The sequence below is a fragment of the Limulus polyphemus genome, unplaced genomic scaffold (assembly GCF_000517525.1).
Source record: "Limulus polyphemus unplaced genomic scaffold, Limulus_polyphemus-2.1.2 Scaffold745, whole genome shotgun sequence".
Classification (NCBI taxonomy): Eukaryota; Metazoa; Arthropoda; class Merostomata; order Xiphosura; family Limulidae; genus Limulus; species Limulus polyphemus.
In genome coordinates this window covers 390,210-403,865 of record NW_013666355.1, presented here as the reverse complement: position 1 = coordinate 403,865, position 13,656 = coordinate 390,210, and the positions used below count along the sequence as shown (strand labels likewise).

Sequence of the window (13,656 nt, the reverse complement as noted above, 5' to 3'; positions counted from 1 at the left end):
TCAACAAGAGCCGTTACAAATTCAACCAAGCTAGTTGTTAACTTTCACACGGGAACGAAGTTGCTACTCCGAGTGAAATTGACAATTATTTGTTCAGAACACAATGTTATACAATATGCAATTTGATAGATGAAAACCTTGACTTTCTATTGGTTATAAGTAATATATAATGAAACGTAAGAGAGAATGTGACAAGTGGGTGTGGTAGGAGGGGTCTGATTTTCTCTTTGACCAAACAATATTGAAGGCTATAAAAATTATGGCTGTTTAAGCAATAATGATTTTATAGAGAGCATTTTACGTTTAATTTTGTACATTTTCGAGGGGTGATGGATAAAATAGGGATGATGACATGCTAAAACAAAATTTGTCATGTATGTTACACTAGTGGAAATTCAGGATTTTTTTATATATTTCCTTTTAGAATTAAGAACTTAAAACTTGTATAATATTAAAATATGGATTATTAGCTAAGATTTTATGCTATTCTAATTGGTATAACTTAAACAAAAAGTAGTTTAATAAAATTTTGAATGTAATACACTAAAACCTTGTGTCATGCACAGTAAATGGTACCCGTGGAGAAAGGGTTAATTGAAAAAGCAAACTTCCTTATACTTGAATAATACATCTGTAAATATAAAAAAGGGTTTGATCTAAGTGTGAGGACTTACCCCATCTGCTTCACGAATAGTTCTGACAGAAACACCTTTGTAAAAGGATCTATTGTATGGTTGGTCATTGAAAAATTGTCCAAGGCCTCCATGAGCAACCTCATCATCCAAATCTAGAAAATTTTTATTTCAATAAATAAATAAATACACTAAGCATAATACAATCCATACTTTTATCCAATAATTGAAATAAAATGATCAAAAGAAGTCATTGTATTATTTTTTTAATAAATCTAACATTTCCTGAAGTATACTTGTTTGTGTTGAATTTTGCACAAAGTTACACGAGGGCTATCTGTACTAGCCACCTCTAATTAAGCAGTGTAAGACTAGAGGGAAGGTAGCTAGTCATCACCACCCACCGCCAACTCTTAGGCTACTTTTTAAACAATGAATAGTGGAATTGACCAATACATTATAACACCCCCCACAGCTGAAAAGGCGAACATGTTTGGTGGGATGGGGACTCGAACCTGCGACCCGCACATTGCAAGTCGAGTGCCCTAACCACCTGGGCTCACTTATTATGTCCTAACCAGGTTCTCCACTGGGAATACCGCATATATATATGCTTTCCACTCACTTGAATACCAAAGTTCCTTCCTTTTTGGTCTCCAGTTCCTCAGCAAAATTCATAACAAAGAAACAAACATAATAAGTGATCGGCCACAAGATTCATAACTTAGGGAACAAGACACGCACAAAAATAAAATGTAACTTGAAAGGAAAAATCTATGTCCAAACGTAAGACATGAACTCCCAACAAACTAAAATCTGTGCTTCCCCAGCAGACATCATCTACCCCGAGACCTGGGACTAGTGTCAGATCCATTGTCTACTTACGGAGGGAATTTCATCATCCACCGTGATAAATCTTGAATTCATATGAACAAAGTAGAATTTAAAAAACATAAACATTTCTAAAACAAACAAGTAGAAACAATGAAAATTAAACACAAGAAGTTGAAACTAATATAAATTTGTGATATTTGTCACATGGAGAACATTAGACACAAGAATGCCAATCAAGAAAGTGAGGATTGTGTTGTAATGGTAGAGGGAACTACCTGCACCAGTATAGATGGCACAGTATGACTGGTGGAGGGGTATAACAGACTAGTGCATTGTTAAAAATTTTAGCAATTCTTAGAGGGCAAATCAAGGTCAAAATAGATTTGGGTGAGATAAGGTGGTACTGTTTTGGAACTTGACAATTTTCAGATGAAGTATTTTTGATTTTAACAAGAAAATCACTTTGCACTCTACACTTTTGACTCCATACATTCATGAATAAAATTTTAGTAAAAATATTTCAATAAAAATTCTGATTTTTTGTCTACGAAGGACTTGTAATGCTTTTCTGAAAGCTTGCAAAATTTCATTAAGATATACAAAAGTTACTTAAATTAAAATGAAACAATGTTAGTACCATGTTAAAATATTAGCAATTGATATGTTCAAAGGAAAACGAAGTTTCACAATAAAAAGTATAACGATACTTGAGATAGACAACATTGTTTATTAATAGCACAAGGAGACACAGATAAATGTGTCGTAATTCTACAAATTCCATCTTTGGTATCTAAAGCAAAATAAAGGAATTACATCACTAATAAGAAAGTAACTAAAATACATTGTTATAATAACTTACTAAGTTCATTACTTAAGAATGATGCACTTCTTTTATTTTGCTTTAGAAACTGAAGATGGAATCTGTTGAACTCCAACACATTTATCTGTGTCTCCTTGTGCTATAAATAAACAATGTTGTTTATCTTAAATATCATTATACTTTTTATCATGTTGGAATAATGCAACATTTGAATGAGTTACTAACCTACCAAATAGCTGTTTTCTTTTCTAATACTTGTATGTATATACATGTAAGGGGTATGTAAAAATTGATTAATCTAATGTAATCTATTAATGAACTCACTGTTTAATTGATTAGACAATATCACAAACTGACCAGCTCTAGTCCAATCGTTGAACATGTCCCACAATGGTCTTTTAAATGATTTACTTATTTTGCATGTATTAAATTAAGGAACCCTTCCTATTTTAGTTTTACACATTTGGATAAGTCTGTCCTTGGTATTTAAACTGCTCTTATCACAAGTGATTATTTTATGATTCACTGTTTTATAATACTACTTTTTATACCTACCCTTATCACACATAGATTCTTGTTTTACAACTTCAGGATCTACATCCCACCATTCCTGGATCTAAAAAAAATAATGCCAGAAATTGTAAAAACATTTGAATTTATCTAAAAATATCACAAAATAAAAAACACATATGGATGAGGATATAACAGTAAGTATGATCTTCATATTACAAATAAACACTTAAAAAGTATTATTTTCAAAAATGGCATACCCTATCTGATACAGTTCTGTTCTGATTAATTGCTTTATTTTTATGTGCCATATGTTCATTTTGTAACCAAAAAAGTTTAACGTTCAAATGCAACTTGTCATATTTTTAGTGCATGTACTCAATATATTTACAAAAGCCTTTCCCGAGCCCTTTAACCATGCATTGTTACCTGTTTTTTAAAGACAAAAATTTTGTATATTAGACCAATGGTAATGAATAAAGCAATTAACACCTATGACTGAAACTAAATTATTCATACCTTTTATAAACAAATATATATATATAAATGGATTTCAAGAAAGATCCTTTTTAAGATACAGTTTTGAAATCACTGTTTTATAACTTTTTAGCAGAAATTGCTTTTATTGCTATTAATGATGACTGTACACCACAGATGCTTAAACCACCTCTGAAATTTTGTTTCCCATTTCAACGTATTCTCAAACCAATAACTTGTTTTCACAAGTCTTGTATGAATGCAATAATTTTTTGTCATGCTTTTGTTTATCGTTCGTGTGTTATTCTTTTTATCATTTAGTTTACCTATGAATTTTTAGTTATATTAAAATGCAAACTCACCTTCAAGCCGATCACTATTGAGTAAATATGTACATATTATAAAACTGACACCAGCTTCCCTAGCAGCAAGGTAAAGATATTAATGTTGCAAGATATTATGTAAATTTATGATCATGAGACGTACTCTCATGAATTTGGAATACCATGTTATTGTTTTTTTTAAATTAGGTTTTTTCTTCTTCAAGTTCCTTTTCCTGATTCTATTATTTGAAATAATTATTATTGATATCTATGTTTTATTGTTCATTAGCATTAGTATCAAGTCCTGGCCAGGCAAGTATTTTTTAACTGTGATTTTGTTAAATGATAAATATTATTCCAACTGTTGTTACAATTTAATAATTTTTTTTTGTTGTTGTTGAACCCTGATTGTAGTTCCAGGTTATTTTAGACAGTTACATGCTATATAGTATTTGTGGTTGATCTTCTCTTCAGAGATGAAACTAGGTAAAACTTGAGTAATTGAGTCTTGTGCCTTTCTATATATGGATATACATTTGCAAACAGTGGGTATGTAATTGGTGAGAGAATAAGTTTCCTAAAGTTCTTCAAAGGTGATTTATTTATCCTCCCCATCACAAATAATTTTTACCATCCATGAAATGTGCAACTATCTCAATTTACCTGTCCAAGGGTAAAAGAAAAAACAAAATTTAATCAACTAAATACAACTTTCCTGACCTGTTTGTTGTTGTAAAGTCACGCCCTCATTAACTTCAACAATGTATTTAAACCTACAGATCCAATGCCCACTGATGCCCCTCCAAACATAACATCTAAACAATGCTTTACAAACAAGTATCACCAAATATCTTAATAAAAATAACATACAATTATTGCTTGATTCATACCCAAATATTTCTCTGCAAATTATGTTTCTAAAGTTCCCTTATATTTTTGCAGTCAGTGCTAAATTGACCAACTAAATCAACAACTAAAACTCCTCCTATTATCAATTTTCATGAAACTTAGCTTAGATGAATCAAGTACTTATAATGAATACAGTCCATTGATAACTGTCTGTAAACATACTGAAGTAAATATCCATTATTATCTAATAACCTAAAGTATCAAAACCTTTTTCAATCAAACCCATCAGCTAGATATACTTTCTCTTAAAGCAGAATAGAAAAAGTACTCTTGAGACCTGAGGAATCTGAGCTCTGTTCTTTTTTTCTGGCTTCTTTAACATTCTGTCTCTAGGATTTTCATCACCACCTGGAACACCTACATAGAAGAAAATGCATTTTGAACAGTGTAAGAAATAAATTAAAAGTTATGTTTCTTCCTTTTTACATGTACATCCCCTTCTCTATTATTAGTCTTAAATTTTTCAACTATAATGCCTAAAATTTGTTGCTAGACCAGTAGCCGAGGCCCTGATTTTTCATGATACCTTTACTTATGATATAAAAAAAATGAAATTAATATGATACTAAAGCCTGATGTCTCCTAGATAGTGTGCTTTTTTAACCATTTCTACAGTAGTTCACATTTTCCTAAATTGAAAATGTATCTCTAATAATACCTCCTCTCACACTTATAGCTATTACTCGACCGCCATGATTTCTTTCTTTGCCCATCTAAGCATTGGTCTGATTTTTTCTCGCTAGTTCCAATCTTTTATACCCCACTTAATTGCCCTTGACTATATTTATCTCGTGATACTCTCTATGTACATCAATGCACCCTCTATCCTGGTACTGTATATAAGCACCTCATTCAGATAATGTTATCACTTTTGCAAGACTGACCCAATCCCAGTCTCTAACACTAGCTCTTAGTGAGGAGGAAGGGCAGGAGGGTGTGTATTAGGTAAGTATTGTTGGAAATACATTTTCAATTTAGGAAAATATTAACTTCCAAACTATACATACCTTCACTCCAATTTATAGCTAGAATCCCACATTGATAAGGTGGAGGGGTCAGTGAGGGCATTATCTATACAGAAAGTGACTGCATAGATCATGGGTGTGTCAATAAATGAATGGCACCCTAGGGGGGTAACTTCACTACATCCAGAACAGGTATGCTCTTCACCCAGAACTGAATTCCTGTGTCATGGGTGGAATGGTACATGAGTTATCATCACTATAGGCCAGCCCCAACCAGATTGCCAAGGTTCAACTACTCAGGGTTGAAATTATAGGGCCATGGTTCCTATATTCCAGGTTTTTGGCTAGGGCAATATATACACTTATGAGTGGATCCCAACTTATAGCCATAAATTGACGAGTTCCGAGCCACTAGAATCATGACGAGAAGGTAAGCAACAACAAAGTGGACAAACCTTCTCCTAAACCTGATGAAGTCTGAAATGCAACACCCAAGGCTCAGAATGACTGGGTCTTGTATGCCTTACTCAAACTGAGGAAACAGAACTCATTTGGTCTGGAATTATGAACACTCGTCCTCACTCCCCAACCATATGGCAAGGTAAATTCCACTTGCCCTCAGAATTATGAGGAGGATGTGGAACAAACTGTGCTCAACCAAGGATGGGACCACACTGTGTTTGGAGTTACAAGGAGACAATGAACCCTTTTTCATGAACAATGTACTCAACCAATATTGATCAAAAAGAAGGGCCATGCTCAACCCCACCATATAGCCAAGCATCAAATCTGAACTGGTATTGGAAGTAGGCTCCCACATATGTTGGTGCCTCTCCTACCGACATCTGAGAAAAAAAAACATAACGGGATCTGGGTAAGAGGGCCTCCAACTTTGCCCTCTTCTCCAAGAGTGGAAAAAAATTCACTCTTAACACTCTGGAGGAAAAGCCTCTATCCACCACCCCAGTAACTGGAAACAGGTGTGATAAGGACTCCCTAGCTCCACTAGTAGAATCTGGGGGGTAACGCACATTGGGGAGCCCTGAGGGACAGCGCATTGGGTGAACTAAATTCCCTAAACTTTTAATAGCAAACTGACCCCAATTTATTCAATCCAATGACTGGCAAGAATGGGCAGGATCCCCTTATGCTTCACTCATGACAGTCCAGAATAGTACAGTAATACCACATAGTCAGCTTAGATAAAGTATACTGAATTAGTGGTTGCTAGTGTGGAATTGGTTTGATAAAAGCACACCTGCCTGGGCAACACTTGCCACAGAGTGGGATCCTGTGAAAATTAGGTAAGGGACCCTGAAAGGTAGTAATGAAAATACTCACCCCTCTGTATAATCTAGAGGTGACTGGGAAGCCAACAGACTAAAATAAGACACAGGTAAAAGCAAATCTAAGTTCACTCCAGAATGTCGAGGAATGCCCTCAAATCCACAAAACCAAATATATGCCTCCATCTCACTATGAATAAGATCACTGACACTGACAGTCTCAACCGAGAGTACCCCCCCCCCGGATTGTTATGCAATGCTAAATATCAAAGGAGTGACCTGATTTGCCTCTGTGCAAGAAATATTAATCTGGGAATCCATACCATAAATTGACCTGTCAATAGGAAAAGCTCAAAGAATCTCCAAACGATCGTAGCACTGGGAAACTTGTTAGTGATGCTTAATCTAGAAAAAAGTGATAGCATTATCTGAATGAGGTGCTTAAATACAGCACCAGGAAAGAGGGGGCATTGACATAGGTGGAGAGTGTCACGAGATAAATATCGCCAATGGCAATTAAGTGGGGTATAAAAGAATGGAGTAAGCAAGAAAAAATCAGACCAATGCTTAGATGGGCAAAGGACGAAACTCTGGTAGTCAAGTAATAGCTACAGCATAAGAGGAGGTATGTATGTTTTGGAAGTTTAGTTTTTAACTATTTAAATGCATTATATAAAGAAAAAAAAATATATATATATATATATATATATATTAATTTATAGTTACATGAAATATCTCTTTTTTTTTTTTAATACATATGTCTAATATTGAATATTCAAATATTATGCATATCAAAATTAAATATTTATTTCTCAATACAATAACTATGCATAATGAAGAAACCTACCAGTTTCTGGTGGAGACAAATGTTCTAACATTCCAAAGTTATGGAAAATTTTTTGAAAATGTTTAAACATTTCCAAAGGTTCTCTAAGCGTTTCATCAAAATTAAATAACTCAGTTTTGCTGCCAGAATGTCTTTCAATGTCAACTCTTTCTTCATTGCTGTTGTCATCAGACATCCATATATTTGGTGTCTTCCTGAAGAAATCATCTAAAAAGTCTTTTTGACTGAAAAGAAAAAAAACATTCATAATTCATAACAAAATTTTTCACCATACTTTGCAAAGCATTAGCTTCCTAGTTTATAATGGCTACATTTAATACAAGCTATCAATAAATTAAAAACATGTTTTGAACCTTTTCACAATCAATGTGTAATTACTTATAAATACCATAGTGCCAAGTGTATTATTAATTCACATTGACTTGTTGGAAACTATTATACATATACCTGTTTTAGAGAAAGCTACATCACATTAGTATACATGGAATTTTGAGTAAAATAAAGGTAATTATTTCTAATAATCCCTACTATCTTCAATATATATGTGTAATTTGTGTAAAAAATAAAAATAATCAAAGAAAGCTGTATATAATTTTTTTGTTCTTTTAGTCTGCATGTAGATACAAGTCATCATACAGTAAGCTATGAATCTCACTACCTATACATTCCTTTAGTTGAGCATGTATACATTAAACATCAAAAACTACATTTTTATCTGTTCTTTCAGTAACCTGTATGATACTATTACCAACCATCACAGAGATAGCTCTAGTCTTCATTATGTTCTTTTAATCAGCTATAGGAAATGTCTACATATTTGGCATTCAAATGGAATTTAATAAGTATTTACCTCTAGATGGCACTTAACTAGTTTAGCTAATCTTAGTTCTTCTTTACCTTTCCTCTTCCACCATCTTATTAATTCTATCATTCACAACCTACTTTATGATTCACAAGACTTTGCAAACAGAGTAGGGTCTCTCCTACATTTAACAGTTGCAGAAGAGAAAATAGAGCAGATATGTGTTAATCTAGATGTAAGTACTCATTCAAATTCCATTTTTATAAACCTTGTAATTTAAACAATAAAATACTTATAGATGAACATTTCTACTGATACAATACATTTTAACACTGCTGCACTTATTGGGAATAGATACAATGTTTTACATTGTAGTTTATTGTCTCTGATAAATGGCTATCATATAAATTTTTGCATTTTCCTGAATCATCATAAATTTGTTGAAATTTGTATCACTGTAGTATTTTTTTTCTTTCATCTAATTACAAAGACCTAAAGAGAATAGCCAAGAGGTCTATCATGTATGCTAAATACAAAACTTCCACATAAGCTATCATTCAGCCAAAAACAAGAATATCAATATGAACATCTATAAAGTTAGCTGATATATGTTAGACTCTTCTCCAAACCAGAAACTTTTGAATCACTCTTCTGCACCCCCAAGAAGAGTAGAAAGTATTCATAAATAAGCTGAACCTTCATAGAAAGATACAGAGGCAACACCTTATTGATGCTATTAACAGTTTTAAGCCTTCTGAAATCATACTACTTACCCTCCTCTGAACATTTTCCAGAAGTCAGTATCTTTTCTAACATAAGGAGACCATAACTTTAAACACTATTCAAAGTAAAGCCTAACTCGTGAATTGTATAATTACCTCTTTTTGCCATGAATGTCAATAAAAACACCCTAAAGTTCCTGTTGTAAGGAGAGGAAATCCACTGTATATTTTAAATAAAAGTCTAAAGACACAGCTTTCTGAGTGCATAATTTATTTTTTTTAAGTTTTATAAAAAAGTTTTGACCACTTATGTGGTCACTTACTGTATGAAATATTAAAAAAGTTCATGCATTAATATTTCATACAAAAGACGACAGTTTACCTGCTGATGACCACAAGTGGTCCAAATGTTGTTATAAAGTTCATAAAATAAAATAAGCCACTCATAAAGCTGTGTCTCTGGGCTCTTATCCTAAAATTCTACTAGCTTTACTAATAGTAACAAAGCACTAAGTCAAAATCCATTTCTTAAGTCATAATGTTGGATTGGTTCCAATCTATATTAAGTGTGTGATCCAAATTATATAACTCATATACATCACCTTGTGTTTACCCAAACCAATATTTACCAATATTCTGTATGTGTCTATCTGCATATAGTTGGCAAAATGCTGGTCTGATTGTCACCAAATATGACAAGTACTCTTATGGACCTCTGGGGAGTATTATATGGAGGTTGGCATTCAGGTCTGAACCCCTAAGCAACCTCCTGACGGCTCTTATGTCAATTTCATTCATTTAGCAGGTATGTCAGCTAGTTATAATAACATATAAATTTGCAAGTTGAGTAATAGATGACAATCCTAAGGGTTGTACTGAACCCCTTAAAAACAGGAGTAATATAAGTAACAATCCATAATACTCAGGCACTTGCACACTCTCTACTGATCTACTAGAAATGATAAAGGCTTGGTATCTAATATTAACTCCTTAAAAACCACATTTGGGCCTGATGCTTTATCTACTTTTAATCTTTCTGTCCAATACTCAGGGTCCATAATATTACTAGTAAATTCTCTTATAAAAACAGAAAAGCATTTTATAGGCTCAGTCATCTCATCTTTTCAAGATGAAAACTTCTGTTATATTGATGAGAAACATTTGTAGCATCTAGATTTCATTTGTTGTCAAGATATAATTACTAAATTAGATGAATTTCACAAACTTAACCTTATTTAAGTGTGACAAGTGTCCTTCCTCTTTTTAAGCTTTTAAACTGTATTTTTTTGTTTTAGTTGTTGTTAAGCACAAAGCTACACAATGGGCTATCTGTGCTCTGCCCACCACATGTATTGAAAGCATTGTAAGCCTGCAGACTTACTACTGGGCTTTTTTTTAAACAACTTTTTCAAAAAAGCATGTCAAAGTTCCATTGTTTCATTACATAAAAGTTAGTGTTATTTTTTGTATACCTAATCTAGTCTTATGTACGTCAGTAGCAAAAAAATCTCAGACAAGCCTTATACAAAAGTACATTCTTTTCTGCATCACATTCTAATTATGTTTATATTCTAAACAATCCACCTTGACAACAATTTCTGCATGCATTCAGATCAACATTTGGGTATTAAAATGACATTTCTATGCAGATTAAAAAAGTAGATTTACATGAATCAAATTATCAATGTTACAATTCATATAGTGGCTGTTTGGGAAAAATTTGAAATACATTTTGCTTTTACATAAATTTCCATAAGAAAATCTATATGCTTGCTAAATTTCAGATATTAAGATAACATTTCTATGTGAATTTCAAGCATATATTATAGTTGAATAACAGTAGTTTTCGATGTCTGCCATATCACAGAGTCAGTAGATTGTATATGAAAGAATAGCCAAGGTACTCAATAGGCATAATATAAAAATGCATGCTAAAAAACCAACAACGTCAGAGACACTTACTTTAAAAGATGATTGCCACTCACTTTCATTTGTTTCTCTACCCAACAAGGCAAAAATCATTGCTAAGATACCAAACCAGTAAGTGACCAACCTACCAAATTTTTCATATTTCTTCTTCTTTCATCAGCCAAGATAACTCTAGAACTACTTTATCACTAACGTTAGCTTAAAACCAAATCCACTCTATGTGTTTCTGGACAGTGTACAATGTCATCGCTTAGTCATAACTAATAATAAAAACAAATAATAATTCTACTGTAAACAATGTTATCATTAACCCTAGAAGTTAGCTTGTTCACAAAAATCTGGTGTTTCTTTAAAAAGCTTAGATACAGGGTGAAACAGGAATTACCAGCCAATAATAAATAAATATTAGATGACTGTAACATGTAGAATACCCAATGCTTAGAACATTATACAATTGGTGTCTTTAGGGAGCCAACCCCTATATTATGTATGAAGTGTAAAAGTAAAAAAAATCAATATACATATTAAATTTTATTACACACATTCATAGAATACACTAACTTTCTATCAGAAGAAAAAACATAACAAAACCAGTAATTAAAAGTATTTTGCAAATGTAAAATGATGTAGGGATGGCAGTGCCAAAACAAATACAAACAAGAATATAAAGATAATACACCTATACATGAATCATTTCTAGTCTACTTGACTTTCAATATTAAAATTCAATCCTCTGAGCCCTGACACAGTGTGATCAAGATCAACCTGTTGCTACCTACTGGTAATACTAGCAGCAGGTTATCAAAGAGATGACACAGTATTGCAGTTATCCCATGAGACAGCATGGTCAGGGTCAACCTACTGCCAGTATCATACCCAGAGAAGTGTCAATGTCATAATCACCAACACAACAATATTGTGTCATGAGTCAGGTAATATGTAATAGGCCTATTACCAGCAAGTTACTTCAGTTTCGGAAGAGACATCATACTGACAAACTGTGGATTTACTTGATTGAAAGATATCAGATCATAAGGTAAGAAACAGTCAAGCTAATTTTGTAAAAAAGCACTAAGCTTTACAAAACGATGTTTTTTGTTAGGATTATGTTTGGAAGCATATTTTAAACCTCAAACTATTCGGTGCATTTTTCTTAGAGGGCCTGTTTGCACTGATCAATCATTGAAATTCAAATTTTTCAGTTTCAAAATATCTTAGTCTTGAATATTGCACTTTATGTAACCTCAAATTACTATATTCATAGAAGGTGAAATTACCCTATAGGGTTAAGAACCTAAAAGAACAAACCAAAATTTACTATTAGTATTATGGAGTATATATATAGCTGTAAGTCTGCAGTATGGCTTAAACTAACTTCACAAATATTAAACCCATCAATTCTGATTATGGGAACTTGCCTATTCTCTTGACTGTAATGGCAAAACTTTACAGGCAGATCCACTGTCCCTTAATTTTGCCCCACCCTGGAAAAATTTCTGCAGATGCCCATAACTACTACCAGTACTTGTACTACAACTAGTTTTCCCAAAAGGGGGCCTAAGGCCACCTAGAGGGGTCACATGTTTTAACTACTCACACCAATATGCAGTAGTGTTGTTTGATAGTAAGTCAGTAGACACTAAAATGGCATCATATAAAGGACCCTTAACATTGCAATTTGTACTATGGTGATATCAGTAAAACATGTACATGCCATGAATAACAAGAATTATACACTCTGTACACTACACAGTGGCATAGTAAAGGTTCTCAGCATCTGGGGGCAAAGACACTTTTGGTGCCCCCACTTCTGAAATGTTTTGATTATTTGTTTTGTAACTCATTACCCACTTAATGACAATAACATAAAGAATTAATTACCATCTTACACAGGCATAAAATAAAGTCACAATATAACATCTTATGATATCACAACTGTAAACCTAGAACTAATGAAATATAGTCTACTATGTGTACTTACAAAATTTATAAATCATTTTGACATTCATGTCATCCAGTATTGTTCAAAGTCACATAGCTAGAGTAATCTTTGAAGCATGCAGAATAAATTTCTGTTATATCCATAGTTTTGAAACTTATGTTTTATATGAGAAGCCAGTCACTTGTGGTGTACATGGATAAAAACAGATTGATAAAATACTACTTAAGTTTACAAATAACAAATTTTATTAGTTTACAAAACTGTAAATATACTCAACTAGATCTTGTTCAGGTAGCATTCTGGTATTCATGGTTACATTATATGAACCTTTCGTGCTTTTGCTGCTGCAAATGCATCAATTAAACTATCAAAATTTAAGGTATTAAGTACATCTTTTTGAATACTTAATATTGTCAAGTTACTAAGTCGTTCTTGAGTCATTGAGGTTCTCAGGTATGTAAGAATTAATTTCAGCTTGCTGAAGGACCTTTCACAACTAGCAATAGAAACCCCAATTGTTAACAAAATCTGCAATGCAATTCTTAAATTTGAGAAAACATCTTCACCATATGAAATTATAAATGTTAGCAAATCAGTTGCAACATTGGTTCAGGAAAAAACGTGCTGTATTCTTTTACATATCAACATTCTACAATCT

General features: G+C 32.8%; 1 protein-coding gene across 2 annotated transcripts in view; it reads right to left on the bottom strand.

Moving 5' to 3' along the window:
• Positions 1–13,656, bottom strand: part of LOC106460304 — a 26,443-nt gene that overhangs the window by 11,119 nt on the left and 1,668 nt on the right. For both annotated transcript variants that reach the window (XM_022387002.1, XM_013919999.2), the window contains exons 2-5: positions 7,604–7,827; positions 4,783–4,862; positions 2,842–2,902; positions 675–787 (exon numbers count right to left, since the gene is read on the bottom strand). In XM_022387002.1, coding sequence (XP_022242710.1) covers positions 675–787; positions 2,842–2,902; positions 4,783–4,862; positions 7,604–7,827 — 478 coding nt within the window. The remainder of the gene's footprint in view (positions 1–674; positions 788–2,841; positions 2,903–4,782; positions 4,863–7,603; positions 7,828–13,656) is intronic.